We start from the raw sequence: 25373 nt of genomic DNA, 5'->3' as shown, positions 1-25373 counted from the left end.
AAGAATCTTTTGAAATATTACAAAATATGTAATATCAAAATAAAAAAACTGACAATATTCATGTAAATAAAATCTTGTTTTCATCTAAAAAATCCATAAATATATAAATATATAAAAAATGTGTAATATATATCATAAATATATTTTTATTTGTAAATATGCATTATACTTATTATAACGTGGATTTATTATTAACTGTTATATATCATTATTATTGTTAGCCATTTAATTTTAATATTCTGTTGTTTAATGTATTTTTTTATTTAATTAAAATTGTATATTATTCTTTAATAATTTCTATTTTTATTAATTGCTACAGTTGCTTTTCTATTTTTAAAATGAATGAGTAAAACTAAGGCAGGAAATGTGCAAATGATCCTTTGGAGTTCAAATAACTTCTGCAGTAAGTATTTCATGGTTTTGCATAAAACAATTCTTAGTATTCTATATTAGTATTCTATTATATATATATATATATATATATATATATATATATATAAAAACACAAAATTAATGTAAATGCGTGAATATATGCTTACAAAAACATTTCAAAGTGTACAATACTCACTTCCTCCACTGATCTTGATGATCAGACTGCCGTTGAGCACCGTACAGCCCCGCAGAGCCTGAGCGGCCATGACCGAGTCCACCGTCTTCACCCCCGTACACAGTTTGGGACATCGTCCGGCACATGGCGTGCAGTTCAACCTGAAAGCATGACATGTTTTTAATTAAGAGCAATAGGTGAAGACGAAACCACGAGAGCAAGCCTGAAGACGTTCAAAGGGAGTAACGGCTTTCAGACACGCCTGACTGTTGCTTTAAACATGCATTCACAATGATGTCACCAGCTGGCATGACTTTTCACGATTGTGATTGCGATTGCCTCAGGCCCAAACACATTGTTCCCTCATGTCACCTGCGCTGTTGTTGTGTTTGGAACGATCCCAAATACGGTGTAACGGTATTGTGTGCTCCACTAAAGCTGCAATGCAGCAATGCATCTGAAAGGAAAGGTCCACTGAGGGCAAACATGAAAACAATCCCACTGAGACCAAACAAAATACCACAGATAGTTGTGTTGGCCTTGCAGTATGCAAGCTCCGCATCACGGCAAACGCCCGCTCTGACTGTCTCATATGAAGAGACAACTCTGAAGACGAGGCCTTTTGACGCAAGAATCGGCAATTGCACTGAAAGATACCGTGGAAAGGAGGGAAATAATTGTGTAATGAATCCCTGCGAAGCAGCTGATCTGTATAATTCTGTAAAAATTTGATCACTTTTTAACAAGAGAGTAACATTATGTAATCTCACTCAAATCTTGCTAAAATGCAGCAATGGGTGAGAGGAATTCACTGCTATTTTTCCAAATTAATTCAGAGCTTTCATATTACACTTTCTTATCTGATTCCACCATAAACAGGGCAAGAATGCCAGACTATATACTATATGTGAATGTGTGTGTGTCTAATATATAGGATAGGCCTATATATCATTCAATTCGACTGCCCTTTTCTAAGTTGTTAGATGAAAGGTGTCTTAGACTTTTTTTAGGTGCATAAATGCATTAAAAACTCATTCATCTTGAACTACAAATTGTCATTTTATTCATAAGCTGTTTGATTTGCTTTAAAGGTGCCCTAGAACCAGTTTTTACAAGATGTAATATAAGTCTAAGGTGTCCCCTGAATGTGTCTGTGAAGTTTCAGCTCAAAATACCCCATAGATTTTTTTCAATAAATTTTTTTAACTGCCTGTTTTGGGGCATCATTAACTATGCACCGATTCAGGCTGCGCGGCCCCTTTAAATCGCGCACTCCCTGCCTCCTGAGCTCTCGACTATAATACAGTGCATTTACAAAGTTCACACAGCTAATATAACCCTCAAATAGATCTTTACAAGATGTTCGTCATGCATACTGCATGCATGCGTCGGATCATGTGGGTAAAGTATTTATTTGGATGTTTACATTTGATTCTGAATGAGTTTGATAGTGCTCCGAGGAGCTAACGGCTAATGCTACACTTGGAGAGATTTATAAAGAATGAAGTTGTGTTTGTGAATTATACAGACTGCACGTGTTTAAAAATGAAAATAGCGACGGCTCTCGTCTCCATGAATACAGTAATAAACGATGGTAACTTTAACCACATTTAACAGTACATTAGCAACATGCTAATGAAACATTTAGAAAGACAATTTACAAATATCACTAAAAATATCAAGATATCATGGATCATGTCAGTTATTATTGCTCCATCTGACAGTTTTCGCTGTTGTTCTTGCTTGCTTACCTAGTCTGATGATTCAGCTGTGCACAGATCCAGATGTTAATACTGGCTGCCCTTGTCTAATGCCTTGATCATGGGCTGGCATATGCAAATATTGGGGGCGTACATTGAGATTCGCCTATTTTTCGGAGGTCTTTTAAACAAATGAGATTTACATAAGAAGGAAAAAGCAATGGAGTTTGAAACTCACTGTATGTCATTCCAATGTACTGAACTCTTGTTATTCAACTATGCCAAGGTAAATTCAATTTTTGATTCTAGGGCACCTTTAAAAAAAATAATGTCTCATAACAGTCATTTGTTTATACTGGGATTCATATTATACTATTTCGAACTTTCTTTTACCCCTAAACAAAGAATCAAAAAGAACTTTGCCATGAGTATATCGGGGGCCTTCAGTCTTAACCTTTAACTGCCACTATAAGAAATACTCAACAGCATCACACATTTCAGCAATTCATTTATTTGAAACCCCCAAAACAACCAAAGAACCCACAGAAACACAAGAGGAGCATCAGTTCATTCACAAATGAGTGTTTTTAAACGCATAATCCCACTCTTTAATTCCCTTTCCAGTTTTGGAGTTCCACACAGTGCAGATTTAACCCCTTCATATTACGTTCAGTTGCCTGTGAATCTTGGTCCCCGTTGCTCAGTCTTCTCATTTGGAAAATAACAGGGAAGGATGGGGCTCACTGTTACGAAACGGGCCTTACCGCCGCATGACTGCCTCCCACAAAGGCGAAAGGTGGCCGGACGAAAAAAACAAGCGAATGACGTCACTTCAAAACAAAATTCCTGGAAAACTGAGATCTCATCAAGCTTCCGCAACTGCAGCGCTCCGACGTGGAGACAAAGGAATCCAAAGGCCACCTTTTTAAAGGCCCCGAGACCCCAGTGAACGCAAACAAAGGCTGCCATTGTTCCCATGAGGCTGCGCTTCACTCCCGTTCGCAGTGTTAATTCTCTGTTTATTTGTGCGTTAATAATTCCCACACATGAAGCTGGACGTGCGAGCCAGCGTGTGCGGGAGCTTCCGGACATTCCTGGGCCAGCCAAACAGACTAGGGCTCAAAAAAAAAAAAAAGGAAAAAAAAGAAAAACGGCCGCTAATGTCGCTTTCCTACACGCAATGTTGTTTTGGTTTGGCTCATTATACTTCCCCTTGGCTTGACAAATCCAGCCGGATTGCAAATGACTGTGTTGGAATAATCAGGGTGGCATTTTATCACACTCTTAACACTTGACATCGGCCATTATAATCTGCTCGTTTTCAATTTACCGTGACTGACGAAAAGACTAAACGATGTTATGATACTTCCAGAACAGTTATATCTTCTCCCGGTCAAGTTGAGCGTGACAACCGGTTCATTAATTTGCTAAACGACCAAAACAAATCACAGCCTTAACCAGAAACTGCTGCTTCATGCCTGCAGCACATGATTTAGTCATTTATAAGAGGGAAAAAAAAATCTGTCAAGAACACATGCATGTCAAATTTCATTTAAAAAATTTTTTAAAAGAGGAAGTTATAGTTTTGCTTCATTTTTTTTTTTTACACTTTTTAGTATTGTGGCAATATTTCCATGACAATTAAGCGACGATTAATTTCTCATTTATGAGAAAAACTCAAAAAGTTTTTTTTTAATTTTTTTTTAAGATTTTTATATTGTGATATATTATATTTTAATTAAAATATTAAAATTAACATTTAATTTGTTAAATAAATTAATATCTTAACTAAATTTTATTAATTATATAACATCATAATTCAACCATATTTAATTTGAAATTAATTTAAAGTTAATATTTGTTTACTGTTATACATTCAATAATTCATGTATTACAGTAATAAGAATCACCATTGAGAATAATTATTACAAAAAATAAAATTTCTAGATACTTTATGCTAGTAAGAATTTAGAGAGAAAACTGTTTAACTGTCATATATATATTCCTTAAAAAGGCTTTATTTTCTTTCAAATTCAGAAAATTATTTCTTACTTTTCCTTGCGATTTCATGGTGAAATGTGACCTGTGACCTTTTGAGACTCACTTCTGAATGCTAGACTTATTCTTGCTGTTAACATTCCCTGATATATTCCCTGCCGTGGACAAAAGCATCTCCTCACGACCGTCTCTGCCTTTTAATTCAACTCTATCTTCTCTTGTGATTTGTTCATCTACCATGGAGCTCCTAAGTCTCTTTCTTTCCTACTCTTCCTCGTCTAAATCAGAGCAAAATCCGAGTTGAGTTGAATGTAAAGTTAATGCTGTTTAACAGTTGGCAGTGTGGCTCATGTATTTGCATTTATTTAAAAACAAAAGCCAGTACGTACGTGGTGGAATTCATGGTGGTGTATCCAGACGGGCATTCTGGGATACAGGCCCCGTTGTGGATGACGTACTCGTGGCAGTCACCGCTCTTGCCCTTGCACTGGTTGTGGAGGTCCTGGCAGAATTTTAAGGACACGCAGCGCCATCCCTTGAAGGTGTAGTAGCCCGGCGGGCAGCGCTCCACGCAGGCCTCGCCAAACAGGAAGTTGCGACAAGCTACGCATTTGGTTGCGTTCCCTGGCACAGAGCAGCCGCCCAGACACTGATCATGACAGCACTCCTTATGGGGGGTACAGGCACCGTGGACACATTCGGAAGGACAAACTGTGATGGGAGAAAGGGAGAAAAGAACACAGATAACTTATTAGATTCATTTTATTACAGGCAAATACAATGTTTTTCACTTTTTGCACTGCTCAGTTTTGAGATTTTGGGCTTTCCATAAAATATTGTTTCAGACTAGTGGAAAGAAAACATTCAAAATACACTTAATTGTTTATTTTATTGCACCTAATCTATTTGCATCTGTAGATTTCAACTACAATCCATATCTTTAAAGGCTGTTTTCCCAAAATGATTATTTTTTCTTTCATTTCAGCAGAACTTACTTACTTTACAGTTTTATTCCTCTCTATATTCTGACAGTTTTTACAGAGGTGTTTATTCATGCATCATATGCCACATTTATCCCTGAAACAGTGAAAATGGTTATTTTTCTGGTTGTTGACAGTATTTTCTGATTCATGGAGTGATAACTAGATATAAAACCAATAGGCTAAATGTGATTTCATTTAATGGTTGTAAATAACATCCATAACAACTACGGCAATCGAATATATTTTCATTTTACATATTTACTAATTTATAGATAACTGGAAAATAACACGTAAAAAATGACGACAAAAAAAATATGTAAACAGATTCATACTCTGGATAGACACCTAATACTTTTATAAAAAAGGAAAGTAATGGGAATCAGATTTTCTCAAATAAAGACCAGATAGTGCTAATTTTACAAAGAGTACACAGTAAATATGACATGAATATGCCATGATAGCTGTCAATTGGATATTGTGGAACATAGTTTGAAATGTCTGTGTTCTATTACTAATAACAGGAAAGACAATGTTATAATACTTTTTCCATATACCATTTACTTTCTTTGTTCAACAGCTCGTCTAATAATTTATTAGACAGTAAAATAATGAAGATGGAGAATAAGCTCCTGTGCATCTGCATTCAGGCCAAAGACTTTAGATATACAAAGATGGTGCACTCATATTACTATGAACTGGAGAAGGTGCAATGCGCAATATGGCGGAATAAGTCCCACCTTTTAAATTAAAGAGCCAATCGTCAACTGGTAAAGTTTAGAGGTGCTTCAAAGATGGCCTCCGAGTGAAATGACTCTGAAAGGCGCTGTGTTGTCAGCGCTGCCAAAATAAAAGTCTGCTTCCAACACTTAACAGCCAAGCAGAAACTTAACAGCCAATGGCAATACTTCAAAAATGCAAATATCGGTCACAGTGATATCGGTTTACCACTAGTGATGACCTCTGTAAAACCTCTGAGAAGAATTTTGGCTTTATGCAATGTTCAAATTAGTACATATTTAATTATGTCATGCCTCATTTCCATATTTTAAACATTACATTAAGAATTGCAAAAAAAATTTTCTGAAATATCAATCAACTGGGGAAGCATGGCAATCTCTATTAGTTACATTTTTACCCTTAAGGAAAACATTATTCCTTTGTGCTGAAATAAACAATCTTACCAACGTATATCGACCGCAACATCACGTTAATGAAACCAAATGTGATAAAATCATGGATAAGATCCACAAAAAGGAGATCTGAGGTCAGTGGCATCGTTCTGCGCCTTTAATCAGCAGGAAGGAAGTGATTCAGAGTCGTGTTTGGCCGCAGGGCCATCTGGAAGTGAAGCTTGTGCATCGCAGGGTGCAAGAATAAATGAATACAGCAGTCTGTAAGTCATCTTCCTCATCTCACACTCACACTATCCGCCTGCTAGACCACAACAAAGACACAGCGTGTTCCAGAAGCATGTCAAGAATAGCACGCTACAACAGTAGCAGTAGTACAACAACGACATACACATTTTCAGAGCACAAAGCTCACACTTGAGTTTTATCCCACAATGCAATGTGCTTGACTTTCCATTTCTAGTATGTTGAAATGGACCAGAAGTAAAAAAAAAAAAAAAAAGTAAAATTTGTTGCCTATTTTTAAAGGGTTAGTTCACTCAAAAATGAAACTTCTGTCATTAATTACTCACCCTAATGTAGTTCCAAACCTGTAAGACTTTCGTTCATCTTCAGAACACATATTAAGATGTTTTTGATGAAATCTGAGATGCTTCTGTTCCTCCGTTGACAGCTACGCAACTACCACTTTCAAGCCCCAGAAAGGTAGTAAAGACATCATTAAATTACTACTCCATGTGAACCCAATGGATTAACCTGATGCGAGTGCTTTGTTTGCGCAAAAAATCATTTTACCACTTTATTTACAAAATATTGATCTCCAACGCACGTTCACGAGAGCACCACGATTGTATGCGTGTTGTGTTGGTTAATACTAATCCTAACATTCAATTAAACGTTCTATTCAATGTAAACCGTTCTACATAAATTTAAGAAATTTAATGATTTTTTTAACATAAATTTTGTTTAAGTATATATACACAAATTAACAAATTAATTAATTAATAAAAACAATTACTTTTAAAATTAGTTATAATAAATAAGACAATAAATCAAAACCACATTTATATAAAAGACCCATCTAAGCATGTAAACATGGAGCACAGTGTGTCAATGCAACCCATCATTAAATTCAGCCAGAACAGAAACGCCTCTTCCTGACACGAGTTCAGTGGGAGATGTCGGACACAGCCGGCCTTCCAGGTTACAGCGTGCAGGCAAATCTGTTGGACTTCATTAGTGCTATAAACCAGTCCATCATGTGACACTGGGCGCCCCACAGGAGCAAAACAACATGGACCCTTCTGCCTGTCAGCAACAGGGCGGACCATACCACTGCCTGACTGAAATAAGAAGGAGCACCAAATAGGTGACAGGGATTATAGGGGGAAGTCTAGAATGCATTCAAAGCAGAAAAGAGGCAGAAAAAGTAAGACTAAAAGAAAGAAACCAAATTCTCAATATGTCAGACTGAGGTGTGTAAAACACCTAAACAAGCATATTAAACCACTGTCTGCCTGTTTGACATTATAACCACAAACCAAAATCCTGCCCTTCGAAAATATGTCCGGAAACTTGAAGTCAGCAAAGTAGGAATAATCTATGCACCAACTAATACTGTGTCTGCTTACATTTTTTAAATGTTATTAATGTCTAATAATAAACTCAAAGCAGGCATTACACTGGGCCAAATATGAATTTTCACAATTTGTTTAGTGATATTTATTTTAAATCAGATTAAAAAAGGATGATGAATACAAAACATTTATTCATATGAATCATTATAAAGCTTATATAAGATGATTATAAGTATATAATATTTACATAATTACATATAATATCTATATAATTAATTTGTAATAGTGATAAAAAATTTGAATCAGATTTACAAAAGAAAGATGAATAAAGTTGGTCTTCATTTTATAAATCTTATTATAACATAAAAATAGTACTTTTAGTATTTTTGGCCAATAATATTTAATATTAGTAAAAACAAAGACTTTTATTAGTACAAAATAAAAAAATAAAAAACAGTCTGCTTCCATTTGCAAGGCCCAACCACGTTTACGCACACCACAACAGTTCATCCAGCTCCAGATCCAGTCCATATTTCCGCAGCAGCCTCAGATCCGCCCTCACCCTTAACCAATGTTTTTGCTGTCCGTGGAAGGCAGCCATTCAATGGCCTCTTCTAACAGAGAGAGATATCCGCCCAGCGTTAACCCCCGACGCGCCGGCAGACAGGCGGCAGACGGATGCAGAGGGAACGCCAGAATACACGAGGACAGGCAGGAGCGAGCATGCAGACGGGCGCAGCCTCCACTTTCGCAGCATTCCTCACATACACCAGCGATTGCGGACAGTGTAACCCTGCACAAACCCCCCTCCCTCCTCCACGGCATCTCCCCAAGGTTGATCCCTCTCTTCTCTCTGCGGCCTTTGTAGTCCCTCCTGCTTTCATTCATAAGCATTGTGTCTGATCTCTATCTCTTTCATTGGCTATCAAAATTATTGTGTATTAAAATTAATATACACGTTTAAAAAGTTTTATGATGCATTTAATTTAGCATTATCATTATATCTGTTTAATTATGTAACCACACGCCCCTCTCTTTAAAATCCTAACCTTTAAATATGTCAAAAAACCTGATGTCAGCAAACTAAGGATTGAATTCGATTCGCAATCGATTATAAAAAAAAAAAAAAAAAAAAAACACATTAAAGCAGGTGTTGTTGAGCCAAATATGAATACAGTAAATCACAATTTTGCTAGCACAATAAAATTTGAATCAGATTTAAAAAATAATGAATGATTAATGATAATATATATATATATATATATATATAATATATATATATATATATATATATATATATATATATATATATATATATATATATATATATATATATATATATATATATATATATATATATATATAAAAATATAAAAATAATATAAAAATTTAATTTAAATTATTAAAAACTGGCAAATTAATACCATCATATTTAGCCCAGTATAACACCTGTGCTAATACCACAGGTGTTATGCTGGGCTAAATATGATGGTATTAATTTGCCAGTTTTTAATATTATAAAACAATATAAAATAATACAATAATTATATTAACATTAAATAAAATATAATACAATAGTAATAATAGTGTAATAGTGTTAATAAATAATAACAAAAATACATTTTATCATCTTAAATTCATTCCTTTGTTACCATTTTTTATTATATTATAATACAATAAAATATAATAATATTTGTTATTGTATTTTTGGTCAACATTTAATATTAGTAAAAAATATATAATTTTACAATGCATAATAGTATTAATAAATAATAAAAAATATATTTTATCATCTTAAAATACCTTTATTGCCAATTTATTAAATATAATATAATAATTGAATTTTTTTATATTATAATACAATATTTATTTGTAGTATTTTTGGTCAACAATATTTAATATTAGTAAAAAGACCATAATTATACATGACAATTAAAAGTATTAATAAATAATAATAAAGATACATTTTATCTTAAATACCTTACTTTTTTGCCATTTAAAAATTTTTTATATATATATATATATATATATATATATATATATATATATATATATATATATATATATATATATATATATATATATATATATATATATATAAAATAATTGACATTTTTTATATTATAATACAATATAATATAATATATTTTTTTATAGTATTTTTTGTCAACAACATTTAATTAGTAAAAAAATATATATAATAGTATTAAAAAGACATTTTATCATCTTAAATACCTTCCTTTATTGCCAAATATATTCTCAATAAAGTAAAAGTCCAGTTTGTTTTTCACTAAATAAAAGGAAAAAATGACTACTTGGTAAAAATCCCACTTTTTAAGGCAGAGCAAATACACGTCTAGACTGAATATCATCCAAAGGCTGAAAAATATCAAGACATAATTGATTTAGTTGCATTGCTGAGCCCTAGTGACATCTGTGGGCGACACGAATCATAAACACGCTTCCCTATATTCACTCTGAGGTCACGGGCCAGCATTCACTGGGAACTCATGTGGATTCCCCATAAAAACACGCTAATGCATTCACACGTCCATGCTGGTGCAGTTGGATGGCGTTTTACTATATTTGGCCGCTCTCACATGTCTCGGGCCTCAAAAGATTTACTGTAAACGCTACTGATGATTTGTTCAGAGGCGTGCGGCTTACGAGAGCTGAGGCAGAGCGAGGAAGACGGGGGAGGGGAGGTGTAGAAATATAAACAAAACAAACCCGTAAATATGGGAGGGAAGAAAGGCTCGAGGCGCCGGAGTCACACGGTTAGAAGGAAGGAAGGAAAGAAAGAAAGAAAGCACTGGAACACGGCCGAAAGCATCAAAGCATTTTGTTTACATAACCTTGCCCTGGAATAAATGTGACAAACACACTGGCCGGGTGACCCGTCATTCAAGGTTCATCGGTCCAAGAACTCGACAAACAAAAACAAGCTTTAGAAGAGTCGTTGAGGCAGCTGATATCACCAGATTACACAATGCAGGTGAACAGGAAGTGCAAAGGTGATTCGGTATCAGTGTCATAAATTCCAAGGAGTTCACAAGCAAAAACAATTAAACGTTTGCAGACGCACAAGGAAGTCTTTGGAGATTGAAAGGAATACAGTAGTTCATTGAAACCCAACTGATCGATCGGAGGACATTATTTTGCACTTTGAGGGTGGGAGTGTGCAAACTTCAGCGCAGGAGTGAGCCATGGACCTGCTTGGGCAAGTTGTGGGAGTGTCTTTCATGAACGCACATCCCACAACACCTGAACGGCAAACACATGAGCAAGGGCAGAGCGTCCATGTCACTTAGCCAACAAAAAAAAGATACAACACTCCTCTTGCCATTTTCCAAATAGAACTGGACTCATTTAAGCGAAAGGAGTGGGATTCACACGGATTAATATTCATTCCTAGTTGATTAGTCTTCTTCGGTTTGTGCTCATTTTGAAAGTCTCCCCATGTTGGGCGCCAAGTTTTGCATCAAAGCATGTTCACGTTTGCATTGCGCAATGTCTAAAAATTGGTCCAAAGAATTCAACCATGTACTTGGAAGGTAAAAACAATGATTTTCAGCAAAGAGTTTGTGGTATAATGTTGGTTAACACAAAAATTAATTTTCACTCATCCCTTGTTTTCTTTAAAAAACATATATGATGAGGCACCTACAAAGGAAGTAAATGGGACCAGTCCATAAAAGTTAAAATACACATTGATTAGCCACAAGACATAAACAATGAGTTAACATGATTTCAATTTAAAAACAAAACACTTACTAACGCTTTCTGTGTAGTTATATCTAATTTTACAAATTTGTTGCCATGAAAATGCAAAAATAAAACCTAAAATGACTGTAAAAATTATGCTTATTTTATTATAATTTTACTGTCACCAAATCTTATAATATAAGATTTGGTGACAGTAAAAATACATTAAAAATATATTATAATATATATATTAAAAATATATATTATCATCATGATATTATCAGCTGTGTAGCTGGGCTAAATCTAAATATTCACAATTTTGCTAGTGATATAAAATTTGAACATGATTTTAAAGAAAAACTTGAAAAATAAAATGAAAAAGGAAGCCTCTCTGTGGCATTTTGATTATTATTATAACCGTATAAAAGTGATTTTCATATTTTTGTCAGTAATATGTAATATTAGTAATTAAGAATATTAATAAAACTGAATTAAATTAATAAAACTGAAGTAAATAATAAAATTAAGTTGAAAAAATATTGTTCTAACCAACGCCAACGTTTTTGATCATTTCCATAAAAATGGAATGGCCCCCAAAATATTTTGCTGTATGAATACCTGAACATGCAATATATCAAAAGAAAGACAGAGCCTCTGCTTTTAAACAAAATAAAAAAATGTTTTATTCTAGCTTCATGTATTAACACTTGAATATGGCTAAGTTTAAAATGTTGCATAAAAAAAAGCAAGAAAATCTTTTTTTTTTTCTTCAAAGACTACTGTGTGTAATTGTTTTGATCCAGAAATTCAGTGCTCTTTCAGAAATTGCTTAATAGCGCCCCCTACCATATAAGAGTTAAAACATGAACAGCGATGTCTCATAAATGATGGAAAATTCTGTCAATGGGAGGGAAAGTGTTAATATAACGCAATGCCATAAACCCTTAAAAAGGGGTAAAAAATAGGATTTTTTTTGCTCAAAAAATATAGAAAAATGAATGAAAGTGCAAGTTGTGGGATAAAATGATTAGCTACACAGTTCTGCATTCACTTCCATTGTAAGAGAATTACTGTAACCTTGGTTTTGGGCCAATATTCCTTTAAGAGGCATTTTAGCCAAGAAGCATGACAAGGAAGTGTTTTGAGACCCATTTCTCACATTGCGATTTTGGGTTTTCCCCTCCATATCTGGCAATTAAACACTATCCTTTACGGCCAGACCACTGAACAATTAACTCATCAATGTAGACTTTAACATGCTAACTTGCATTACGGTCACAGGTGACCAGCAGGATAGGCTCAAATGCCTTGAGCAGGTGAACTAAAAAACAACAACAACAACAAAAACATGCAAAGGTTAGCGTCTCTTTGCAACCAAAGTGACAAAATCTGATTAGGCCAATCAAAAAAAACAACACTCTCCTAATGTTAATCTAATGGCGTTTTGACACCAGCTTCTGGTCAATGACAAAAATTTGATTAAGGCAGCCATAAGCAGGGGACAAACAGACCATCAAGGCCATGCAGGGTGTTCTGTGGACGAAACTTTGATTCAATTAAAGGTTCCAGCAGAAGAACAGAAAGTCACCTGTTATCTAGATGGTTCTTCAGTGAGGGCATGTGTCGGGAAAAGGTTACTCACAGCAGCTGTTCTTACAGTGAGTCATGGTCTATCGCTCTGTCTCTGCCTGCTCTTCTGAACGAGATTGCATATGCATAGCTCCATAATATTTGTCCAAATTATTGAGTGTAAAAAAAGTGATACTTTATCCAGTCTAAATTGAAAGGGATAAGACCAAACAGTAGCATACCACAAATAATGGCAACTAAACCTCTTTCTATAGAGCAGGGGTGTCCAAACTCGGTCCTGGAGGGCCACTGTCCTGCAGAATTTAGCTCCAACTTACCACAACTTCCTTCCAGTATGCCTAAAAACCTTGATTAGCTGGTTCAGGTGTGTTTAACTGGAGTTGGAGCTAAACTGTGCAGGACAGTGGCCCTCCAGAAGCAGGATTGGACACCCCTGAACACAATAACACGCACCGTGACCAATGTAGTCTAATTCGCGAACAAATAACTCATAAGCCGATTCTTTTCAGTGAAACCAAAACATACAGTGCAACCATTGTAGTCAGAGTTAGAGATATGTGTTTTTGACTGACAAAAAGGATCGGTTCATGAGAGTCATCTGGTTGTGAATTGGACATCTCTGGTTGCGTTGTATGTTTTTTAATAACTAAAAAAAGACCAGTTTGTTCATGAAATGTATGAACCATTTCTTTTAATTAATCATTCAACTCAGGAGTTAAGGCCCTCTCACACTGAATGTGACGTGATAAAGCAAGGCGAATCGCTGACGAACATAGCTTTCAGGTTGAACACGAAACAATAGATCTCCTTAGGGTTCATGTACCCCAAAGGAAGAGTCCCAAAAATGTGGTACAGTACAGTTCGGAATTAAGGTACCATTCACAACTTCTGACAAAAATTGCGTACTGTACCGTACCGCTTGGTGGAAACGAGGCATAAGCTCAAATCTAGTTGGACGGCCCGGTGCTTCAGCAGGCGACGAGGAAAAAAGTCTACACACTGGATGAAAAAAATCTATTTTTTTCATGCTACGATTGTTCGCACCGGGTGTGAATATCTCCATAGAGATCTATGGTTTTAATTCTAGAGCGCCATCGCGACGAACATTTGCGCCCAATTATCGCATTCAGTGTGAAGGCCCTTTACGGTTAAAATCTTTCAATTTGTTCACGAGTTTACAAATGTAATAATTCTACGAATAGTTACAATAAAATTTTTTACACAAGAAACGCAAAGGTGATGACAAAAATCAGTGTCCAATGGCTGTCCCTGCCGCCATTGCTGAAAACTTTTCCCACTTCTCCTTTGGGTCTAGAATGGGGCAAGCTGGACTTGACACTCTGATGACAGACAGAACCATGAATATCATCTGGGAGAAGGGGAAATGATTACAATTCAATCTGCACAGAGACAGTCTCATCAGGAGAGGCGCTGTTGAGAAGACGTGAATGTTACAAAACAGACGGAAAAAATGTGAAATTCGAGAAATGTACAGTCCATCCATTGGTTTAAAAGACGGATTTGGTTGCCAACTTTTTGTAAGCAACCTATGTTAAGGAAACCAATATACTTGCTTGAAATAGCTTAGCCTCTTAACCTACCCATAATGCCGTATGTATTGGACTTTGGCGAAAAAAAAAAAAAAATTGCTTAATCCATGTAACTAGATCAGCTCAGTTTAAAAGAGCTAGTCATGAACAGGGCATATTTTTCAGCCGTAAAGCAAACTGAATAGGCCATTATCTTCTCAAATGAACAAACGAAGAGAATCCGAACTCAGAGAATGTCTGGGATTCAGGGTGGCCTTTTTGCAGGTGGAATTGCGGCGTTCCAAATCACCGTGCCAAATGAGGACAGCAGGGAAAACAAATCTTGAGCCTTCGTCTTTGCCTTTTTTTTTTTTTTTTGGCTGGACTACTCTAGTGGGAAGGTTAACAGAGAACGGAGATAAAATAAATCCAAAAGAGTGCGTGAGATTCCATCCGATTGGATTTAAGGCAGTGCAGTAAGGAGACTCCAGAGAGCAGCAGCGGAGCGGAGATTAGGGAAGGGTCTGCTGTATATGTACATGTGCGGACAGGGCTGATGGGATGGGTTGGGCTGACCCTGCTCTAGAAACCTGCGGCACTGCAATGGCTGCAGTGCAGATACGGAGCTGCTTCATATTCACAACGCAGCACAGAGAGCCAGACGCGCTCCGTTCATGTCCCTCGGTCTGGGATTGCCTGGTTTTCTCTCCTGCAACCGCTCGTCCCCGTCAAAGAGAGCTAGACTGTTTCCAGGGTTACGGTGATATCCGAATAATCTGGTTTCCTTGTCAATGACCTCTGGGTGAGCAGGGGAAAGGGGTACGGATTTGATTGCACAGGTGCCGTGATTTCCAGATGGCTGTAGCACTGTAACTAGACGTGGAGAGTGTGAACTTTTCCCCTTGAGGACGATTCTGTACATTTTTTCCTCACAACTTTTCCAAATCTTAGTCCAGCTGCTCATTCCTCTCAGAAAAACATTAATCTGTATTTACTTTTATCCAAAGCGACTTACAGTCCATTCAAGATATACATTTTATCATCAATATATGGAATTAGTAATGAAAATGTAAATGATTTTGTCATTGATAAAAAAAATTGCATCACAATGATAAATAAATAATTTTAAATAAACCATTTGATGAAAAATATGACAACGTTGAACACCACAAAATATCAGTTTTTTTAAATGTCATTGAAAATGAAAAATATTTATCACAATGATAAATAAAAGATTTTACTTAAAACATTATGCATCACTAATAATTCAGTTTTTCTTGTCATTTTTGGTCAACACTTTTTTATTTTGCCATCGATAATTACGCATAATGATGAATTATTTTAATTCAAACATAGCACATTAATAATATTTTGCTTTTTTATGTTATATTTGTTTCATGAATAATATAGTTTAAAATAATACAAATCACAGTCAATAATTACAGGTATTTTAGTCCAATTTACTTTGACTAAAATTTATATGACATAATAAAATACTTAAGGTGATTTTCATCAATTCAATTGTAAAAGTAATCATCAATACTTTTACTCCCAGAAACAAAGCAACAATGTCCTAATTCAATAAAACACATTTACTTCACTCTCAAAAGGTACATTTTGAAGGCCACGTCCTTCAAACCTGGTGGGTGACTGTTAATTTCCTGGAAAATTAATAATATGAGCTGCTCCAAGATTGTCAAATAATGAAAGTACAGCTCAGTTGGTGAGCAATGCCAGTGGATAGTATGACTCACTAAGAAAAGACAATACCACAGCAAATGCAGGGAGCCAAGGACAAACAGGGAGCACTTTTGTTACTAGTTCATAGCAGAAAAGTGGAAAAAGCATGTCCTTGTAATTTCTTGGTACTATATATTTAGAGTGTACACCTACAGCATCTGTGACCTTGTTTTTTGAGCACAGACTCCAAATATAATGCAACTTAAGATGAGGAAAGTTTTATGCACTATGTAGTGTACTTGGAGCGCACCTAATAAAACAGGTGCCGAATCAGAAATAATACAAATAGGAAATAGCCTACAGCCATTCTGGCCTATATATGCCCTCTGCAGTGCCACACAAATGGAATGCTGGGATATGAAACATTTCTATAATTAGGGACATGGTGAAGTCCATTACAATCTCATAATGTGCGCCATATGAAAACATATCAGTGTCGATCCTGCTTAAAGTGCAACAAAAGATTGTGGCTACTGCTGAGAATGACTCTGAACACACTTTATGGTTTATGACTTGTGAAATATTCTAGGATTATTATTATGATTAAAACTTAATTTAATATTAGTATGATGTAATATATAATGATGAAACGAAAAAAATCTCTTTTATAATTGTCATCTAATGCAAGGTTTTAAAATGTCCAGTTCATATTTCACCCATTTTATTGTATTTTATTGTAAAAAATTACTGTAATGAGCATTAAAAAATATCAGTTGCATAATATGAATAACAACAACAACAACAACAACAACAACAAAAAAGTAGATGAGGAAAAATTTGCTTAATTGTCATGAAAATGTCTGTATATATCCAAATTAATACAATTTTCTAAAAAAAAAATAAAAAAAAAAAATAAAAAAATAAGGTAAAAAGTAAAAGAGAAAGATTTTAGGGTGAAAACAGGACATTTATATGAAATTCATACACAAACCCCATTCAATAAGTTGCCCTGCAAGAGCACAGACTGCTAGTCGTATGCTTGTATAAAATGTTAAATGTGAAGCTTGGGCGACGGTCACTGCCCAGCATGCTGTGCACAGTGTTCAGACGAAGGGCAGCGGGCAGCATTCAATGTTAAAGATTAACAGGCGCCCTGGCGACCTACAGCAAAGTGATAAACAAGAGCTCCATACGGTCACCTGACCAGCCCCAGCCCTGCCCTTCCACAGAAAGAGAGCGACAGAGGGGCATAATGTAAGAACCAAAGAGGAGGAGGAGGAGGAGGAGGGGGCCGCGCAGAAGAAAAGGCCACAGCATGGTAGGCGTGATAAAGCTATAAACGGCTATGGCGTGAGGGAGGAGTAGAGACTGAGCACGTGGCCTCATGGAGGAAAACAATTAGTAAAACAAACCTCTTGATGGAACAAGTAGTAGCTAATTACTCTCAACAGTTATCAAATGAACGAGCAATGACAAAGCTAGCAGAAAACTCTGCGCAGAACCATTTGTAAACAGAAAAAGAAAATCATTCTTGTCCAATATTGCTAGTACTAAAGCTCCATTCCAAAACCTAGTGAGCTGCCTTGCCACATACCACCTACATAGGCAACTGACTTCTAAGAAAGCATCCTTCCTGAAACAGAACCTCGTTAGAGACTTGGTATGCAAAAAACATGGAGATTCGATTTAAAATTAATTTCAATAGAGTTTTGAATGTTGCCAAGCTTAAACTGAGATTCACAAAGCATAATTTATTATATTTATGTAACTATTTCATCTATTCTTCACAGAATATAATACAAGTTATATAAGACATAAGTTTAAAATTGTGGAAGAATTTGATCTTTTTTTGCTGTCCTTTTTGTAATATTTTTATATTTTAATTATTCTATACACAGGCAAAATGTATTCGTTTTATATAGCTATTATCTATACTTTTCAGAATAAAACAAGTTGTATACTGTAAGATATGTTTAAAATTGCTGTATAAATTACAGCTATTATTTTTTGTAACATTTTTATATTTTAATTATTCTTATACACCAAGAATATTTATATAATTACACATTTCAGAATAAAACACAAGTTAGATAAGTTTATCATTTTTAGTTGGAATTTTGTTTTGTGTATTTTAATTTTTATACACTAAGCATAATTTTTATATAATTATTTCAACTATACTTTACAGAATAAAATAAAAGTTATATAAGACAGATAAGTTTAAAATTGTGGAATAATTTGATTTTTTTTATATTTTTTTATTTTCTATATTTTAATTATTTTATACACTTATTATTTTTATATAACTAGGTCATCTATTCTGTTCAGAATAAAACACAAGATAAATAAGCTATACAAGTTTATTGCCATATAATTTGAGCTATATTTTTTTTAAATTATATATCTATACTTATCAGAAATAATAAAGTAATATAAGTTAAATAATTTAATTGCTTTATAATTGGAGCGACCATATTTGTTGTATTTTTTATTTCTATATAACTATTTTATCTATACTTCTCAGAATAAAGTTATATACCATAAGATATGTTTAAAATTTACAGAAGAGGATTAGGGCCAAGCAATAATAGAAAAATAAAACCATCTCGAGATTAAAGTTGTTAAATTTCGAGAAAAAAGTCGAGATAAAATTGAGAATAAAGTCATTAAATTACGAGAAAAAACTTGTTAGATTATGAGAACAAATTTGTTAAATTGAGAAAAAAGTCGAAATAAAATGTTGAGAATAAACTCATTAAATTACGAGAAAAAACTCGTTAAATTTCAAGAAAAAATTCAAGAAAAAAATGTTGAAAAACTCATTAAATTACGAGAAAAAAAGCTTAATTTAACGACTTTTTTTCTCATAATTTAATGAGTTTGTCTCGAAATGTAACAACTTTAATCTCGAGATGGTTTTATTTTTTTATTATTGCTTGGCCGTAATCCTCTTCCGTAAAAATTGACATAATTAGAGCTATTATTTTTTGTTGTAACATTTTTATATTGAAATAATTTTTATATACCAAGAAAAATTTATTACTTTTTTTATCTACACAGTTCAGAGTAAAATATAAGTTAGATAATTTTTTTTGTTTGTAATTTTCATCAGAATATATTGTTTTTTTGTGTACGTATTTCAACTATACGGTCTATAAAGTGAGCTATTACATTTTTATTTTTATAGTAATTTAATAAGAAATAAATGTAAAAACTTTTTGTATAGTTACCTATATATGTTTGTGCTCATTTGCCACGCCCACATTAGAAGCTCACGTCACAAGAAATCACCAACACTCGTTAAAAACCGTGACTTCTGGTCACTTTGTCACTGCCAATGCTGTCCATGTAAACACCACTTACGTATGAGCATTAGTAATGGTGACGCTTGTCTTAGCAAACACCGCTAATAACCGGACAAACCCCCCCTTTATAATTACTGTCCACTCTGAGCCGGCCAATAACAGCCAGGAGGTTCCTGCCATGCCTGACACTGTGTGCTTCCTACTTACACCAATTAGTCTACTGGCAGGACGGCTCATTGTGTCATGCTGGCAGGCCATTAATGAAAACAAGCTCATTCCCAATTAAGGAAGGGCTGTTTTATTCCTAGGGCCAAATGAAGCAGGTCCCACATGGGCGTCTTCCTGGAGCACCTGCAGAAAAACAGACCACGCAACGAGGGATTTTCTCACCAATATATTGTAAATGGTTTGTAGCGGGGTCTTCTGTATTTCAACCTCTGGGGAGGCCGGATAGATAACATTATGTCCAGACATATGAAATTTCCTACTGAACAATAAAAAAACTACACATTATAAAGTTAAATGCATTGCAAATGTTGCATTGAGACCAATTTGAGACTGAGTTTCATGGTGCCTTATACAAACCGGACGCAATTAAGTCTGCGCGTTCACGGAAAACAAGCAGGAAAACAAGCAAAGATAAAACAGAGAACCACACCACATCAGATCAGATATGACAACAGCCCCATTAGTGCGATCTGGCTTATTTCCTGAACTGTCTCTTTTTTACCGCTTTTTAGAACGACATGTGATATCGATCTTGTGGACCTCCATCTGATTTGACTAAAGACATTTTCAACCTAATGACTGGACCCACACAGAGCGCTTTCCACATTTTCTGCACTGACTGCATGGAAAAATCTGAAGATTTATGTGGAATAGATTAAATGGCGGTTTATTAGCCAAAATATTTTATATATGGAGATGATAAAGCAATTGCAAAATGGACTGCTGTGAATCCTATATAACATACAACCAGAAAGTAAAAAATGTGTTAAAAAGGTATAATTTTAAATGTATGGTGTTATGAATATTTATTTTGCACATAACACATTAATTGAATATGGCATTGGGAGGAAATCAACGTATATTTGCAAAGACCTATACAAATTAGCACAAACGTTAATCACACATGATGCACAAAATGTGTTGGTCTCATTTACATAAACTTCATTAACACTAAGTTAAGGGAATCCTCGCGCATAGATGCTACACACACACCACGCGGCGGTGGTAGTGATAGCGCGGGTGCTAATTTTTAACGAGATATGATAACCCAAAAATACTCTGCTGTGAACCGCATGGCCCCTCTTTCAAGAGATCTAAAAATATTTGGCCTCCCCTAACAGCTCCGCCAAGTGTTTCTGTGCTCATCCCGCCTATAGCGCTAGCGATTGGGATGTTTACATGTTTTCTTGGAACAACTGCGAACTGGCAAGCTTCTGGAGGCTTAAATTGGATCAGAAGAGCGTGTTTTTTTGGGGTCTGACTCACAGTCCAGAGTGGAGTATGGCACAGTGACAGAATCCAGAGCTTCACTTTGCTTTTCCTTCCCAAACTTGGCTGATTTAGGAGGGAATTCCCCCAGACTTGCTGGAAGGTGACTCTCCACAGCTGTACGAGACAAGGCCAAGCTTGCGCTCTTCACGAGGTCCAGGTGTTTGGGTCCGGCTGGCTCTGTAATTACCATTTAAATGAGCCGGCACATTCTTAAATGGAGTGAGGGAACCATAAAACTAGCCGTCGTTTAGGCGATGGCCAAATAGAGTAAACAGGAACATCCTAATACGTAACAAATCGAGAGTTCGACGAGCCCCAGACGAGTCTCAGAATGCAGGAATGTGGGCTTTTAGGTTAACGCGCTAAACGAACTCAGTCCCCTCTAAAGTGAACTGAACTTAAGGGATAGTTCACCCAAAAAGACAACATTTTGAACCCTTTTTTTTCCATAAAATGGCAGTCAAAGTGGACCAATAATGACTTCCATAGTATCCAAGTGGGTGGGGTTTGCTTATGACATGAATGCCATTTCTCGTTAATGCAAAATTGTATGTTTTATCCAAACCAAACAAAGCAAAATATTAAGAGTTTGACTTCTCAAAAGGGGCTCTAAGTGGTTTGAAAACAATCCAGCACAACTTTTACTGTAAAAAAAACACTCATGGCAGGATAATAAAACAAAATATAAAAAAAATGTTGACTGTGCTTTGCCTGTTAAGACTCATTTTCACAATAAAACCAATTTTATAAAGTATATATGATGACACTATTTTCATTTTTGGGTGAACTGTCCCTTTAAAACCAGGAGGTGGGTAGGGTTCGCTTATTACGGTCTTCTTTAATGCAAAATTTTAGGTGATACCCAAACAGAATAAAGCTATAAATCAAGAGTTTGACAAAGCAGTTTGCAAGCAATTCGGCTTAAATGTGAACACTACAAATGGACTCTTCAAACTTAGATCACCCAAGTAGGGTTCGCCTCAACTTCTTGGTGAGGTTGGCCTTGTAAATGCTAAATCTTGTCTTTTAGGCATCGCCCAAACAGTGCAGGCTACAGATACGGCTACAAATCACAAGAGTTTGTCATATTTTGGGGAGAGCAACGATGGAAAGTTTGTGGTGATGGGTTAGCATGTGATTTAGCTCACTTTCTTTGAGAGCTTTCAGAGCTGAGTCAGTGCTCGGTGTGGCAGCGTCCACAGCTGGTTCTTGCTCTCGGGGAAGCCTCATGCTTTGATCAAAAGGCTCGTAACCGAGAACTACCCACCATCCACGGTCCAACATTGGGGGGACAAGCATTCGGCAAAGCGAGAGCTCTGTGTTCTTCCATTCGTCATTCTCCAGCTGTGGGGTTTTATGATCGAGGCACCAGGCGTCCAGATGTACGGTAAAGTGGAAACGACAACAACAACAACAACAACAGCCTGGGAAAAACAAGCTAGAGGGGAATCTCTGACAGCAACATGTTGAATTTATTTAACATTGCCTAATTACGAATGGATAAGCGATATATTAGCAGTAATGACTGTGTCAACATGTTGCTGGCATCGAGAACAAACATGTTGCTTCATTTGGCACGACGACCACTGGTAACCCAAGAACCACTAGGAAACGCCCTTGTAAATGATCTCAGAGTTAAATAATAGGTAAGATATGAATGATCACATGAACCCTATAAACGATTTGATGGTTTTGCTTTTGTGTAGGACCGTCAATCAAACTTTGGCCACTACATCAACACAATCTGCAACTGATTGAGTCATTCGCTTGAAAGAGGAGCTACTGACTCATTAGTCAAACGGTACAAGAGTTATCCGACATGGGGGAACAACAAGGAGAGATGCTTTCTAAATGGGCGACGGAGGACATGTGACACTTACAAGGGTTGAAAACAATCCTCTCATCACCCACAAGGAGGGAGGGCTTGTTTTGCTCACAAACAAGTTATGCAATGCCACCTCCTCTCCTCAATTCATTAAACTCTTCCCTTCAGGGAGCTTCAAGCTACTTATTTTGCTCTCTAGTCCACACGTGCTTATGCTCATTAACAATTACAAACGTCCCAATACGCTCATTAAAAGTCTTTTTTAATTTTAATTCTTATTTTTGGCTAGCTTGTTTGGGCTTTTTAATGGGCGATGCCAATGGTGATAATTAACGACAAAATTGCTGAAATAAAATGCATATTTCTTTTATACATTTATTTAACTTATAAAAATAAACAAATATAGCAACATTTTCTACATATATATTTAATTTAGAAAAAATGTAACAGTAATATACATTTTAAATAGTTTTATTTATAATTTACATACATTTCATTTTACATACATCATTTACATATCATCATATGATAATATTTAGTAAGAAAGCAAAAGACCTAAAATATTGATAGAAATATTTTTGTTTAATTTTTGACATACAGTGAAGTGAGTAAATCTAATTTGTTTAAAAGACCTTCTGAAGAACAGGCAAATCTCAACATAACACCGACTGTTACATAACAGTCGGGATCATTAATATGTACGCCCCCAATATTTGCATATGCTAGCCCATGTTCAAGCATTAGACAAGGGCAGGACATCTGGAGCTGCACAGCAGAATCATCAGACTAGGTAAGCAAGCAAGGACAATAGCGAAAAATGGCAGATGGAGCAATAATAACTGACATGATCCATATTTTTAGGGATATTTGTAAATTGTCTTTCTAAATGTTTTGTTAGCATGTTGCTAATGTACTGTTAAATGTGGTTAAAGTTACCATCGTTTCTTACTGTATTCACGGAGACAAGAGTCGTCACTATTTTCATTTTTAAACACTTGCAGTCTGTATAATGCATAAACACAACTTCATTCTTTATAAATCTCTCCAACAGTGTGTAATGTTAGCTTTAGCCATGGAGCACCATCAAACTCATTCAGAATCAAATGTAAACATCCAAATAAATACCATACTTACGCGATCCGATGTATGCATGCAGCATGCATGACGAACATTTTGTAAAGATCCATTTTGAGGGTTATATTAGCTGTGTGAACTTTGTAAATGCACTGTATTATAGTCAAGAGCTCGGGGGCAGGGAGCGCGAGGATTTAAAGGGGCCGCAGCCTGAATCAGCGCATTTATAATGATGCGCAAAAATAGGCAGTTAAAAAAAATGAATTTAAAAAAATCTATGGGGTATTTTGAGCTGAAACTTCACAGACACATTCAGGGGACACTTTAGACTTATATTACGTCTTGTGAAAACACGTTCTAGGGCACATTTAAGTTTTTAGTACATTTGGCAACCAGCTGAAATAAAATACGTTTTTGTTTTATTTTATTTTATTTCAGTGCAAGTTTATTTTATTGTCATATTACAATTTTTTTTTACAGTTTTAGTTCCAGTTAACTATAATAACCCAGTAGAGAGAAACATACACCAGTATTGGTAGCTGATATTCAAATGAGTCGAATTAGCCAAAATATTTAATAAACTTGGTGAAACACTATCATCCCAATTTGGCAGATTCCAAGTAAACTAATAACAATGTACTGAATAACCATCTCACCATGAAAGACAGGAACCCTTGTCACTTCCACGGATCCCCTGAGACTCTGATAGCTGTGGAAGCGAAAGCAGCCACACAAAGGCAGGAAACAATTCCAAGAATTTTCTGTGAACTTCAGAAAGACGCCAGATTCCTTGTCAGTGTGGATTTGAAATGGTTCCCCCTCATGAAAACTTCTGGGAGACACCCATGTGAACACACGCATGCATTCAGACACATCGCTGCACACATTCGCTCTTCATCACAGCTGCTTCACTGTTGCCTAGCAACCCCGAAAACAGGAGCAGCCCACGTGTCCTCGACCCCTCCTCAGTTATTAATAAAACCAATCTTTGAGAGCAGACGTTTTGAGAAACAGTTCGCTCCAGAAGTCAAGATAGTTACATTTATTTGGAAATGGTCTTTACCTAATGTGATTCAACTTTCTCAGGTTCTCAGATATTAAACAACTTTTTGTTGTTTAATATAGCTTTCAATACAATCAAATAATCACAATTAATCAATATTTCCAACCACTGTTTAGAATGAAGAATAATAGATGTTAAATTATTGCATTAAAACGGTGTTAAACATT

The 25373-nt window shown here is 35.5% G+C and overlaps 1 protein-coding gene across 2 annotated transcripts in view; it reads right to left on the bottom strand.

Annotated features, from left to right (window-relative positions):
• LOC137027851 (insulin receptor-like) overlaps positions 1 to 25373 on the bottom strand; it is a 76815-nt gene that overhangs the window by 15208 nt on the left and 36234 nt on the right. For both annotated transcript variants that reach the window (XM_067396427.1, XM_067396428.1), the window contains exons 3-4: positions 4635 to 4956; positions 569 to 708 (exon numbers count right to left, since the gene is read on the bottom strand). In XM_067396427.1, coding sequence (XP_067252528.1) covers positions 569 to 708; positions 4635 to 4956 — 462 coding nt within the window. The remainder of the gene's footprint in view (positions 1 to 568; positions 709 to 4634; positions 4957 to 25373) is intronic.

Source organism: Chanodichthys erythropterus, chromosome 10 (assembly GCF_024489055.1).
Source record: "Chanodichthys erythropterus isolate Z2021 chromosome 10, ASM2448905v1, whole genome shotgun sequence".
Classification (NCBI taxonomy): Eukaryota; Metazoa; Chordata; class Actinopteri; order Cypriniformes; family Xenocyprididae; genus Chanodichthys; species Chanodichthys erythropterus.
Note: the sequence above shows the minus strand (reverse complement) of the source record. Positions and strands in the feature narration are given on the sequence as shown.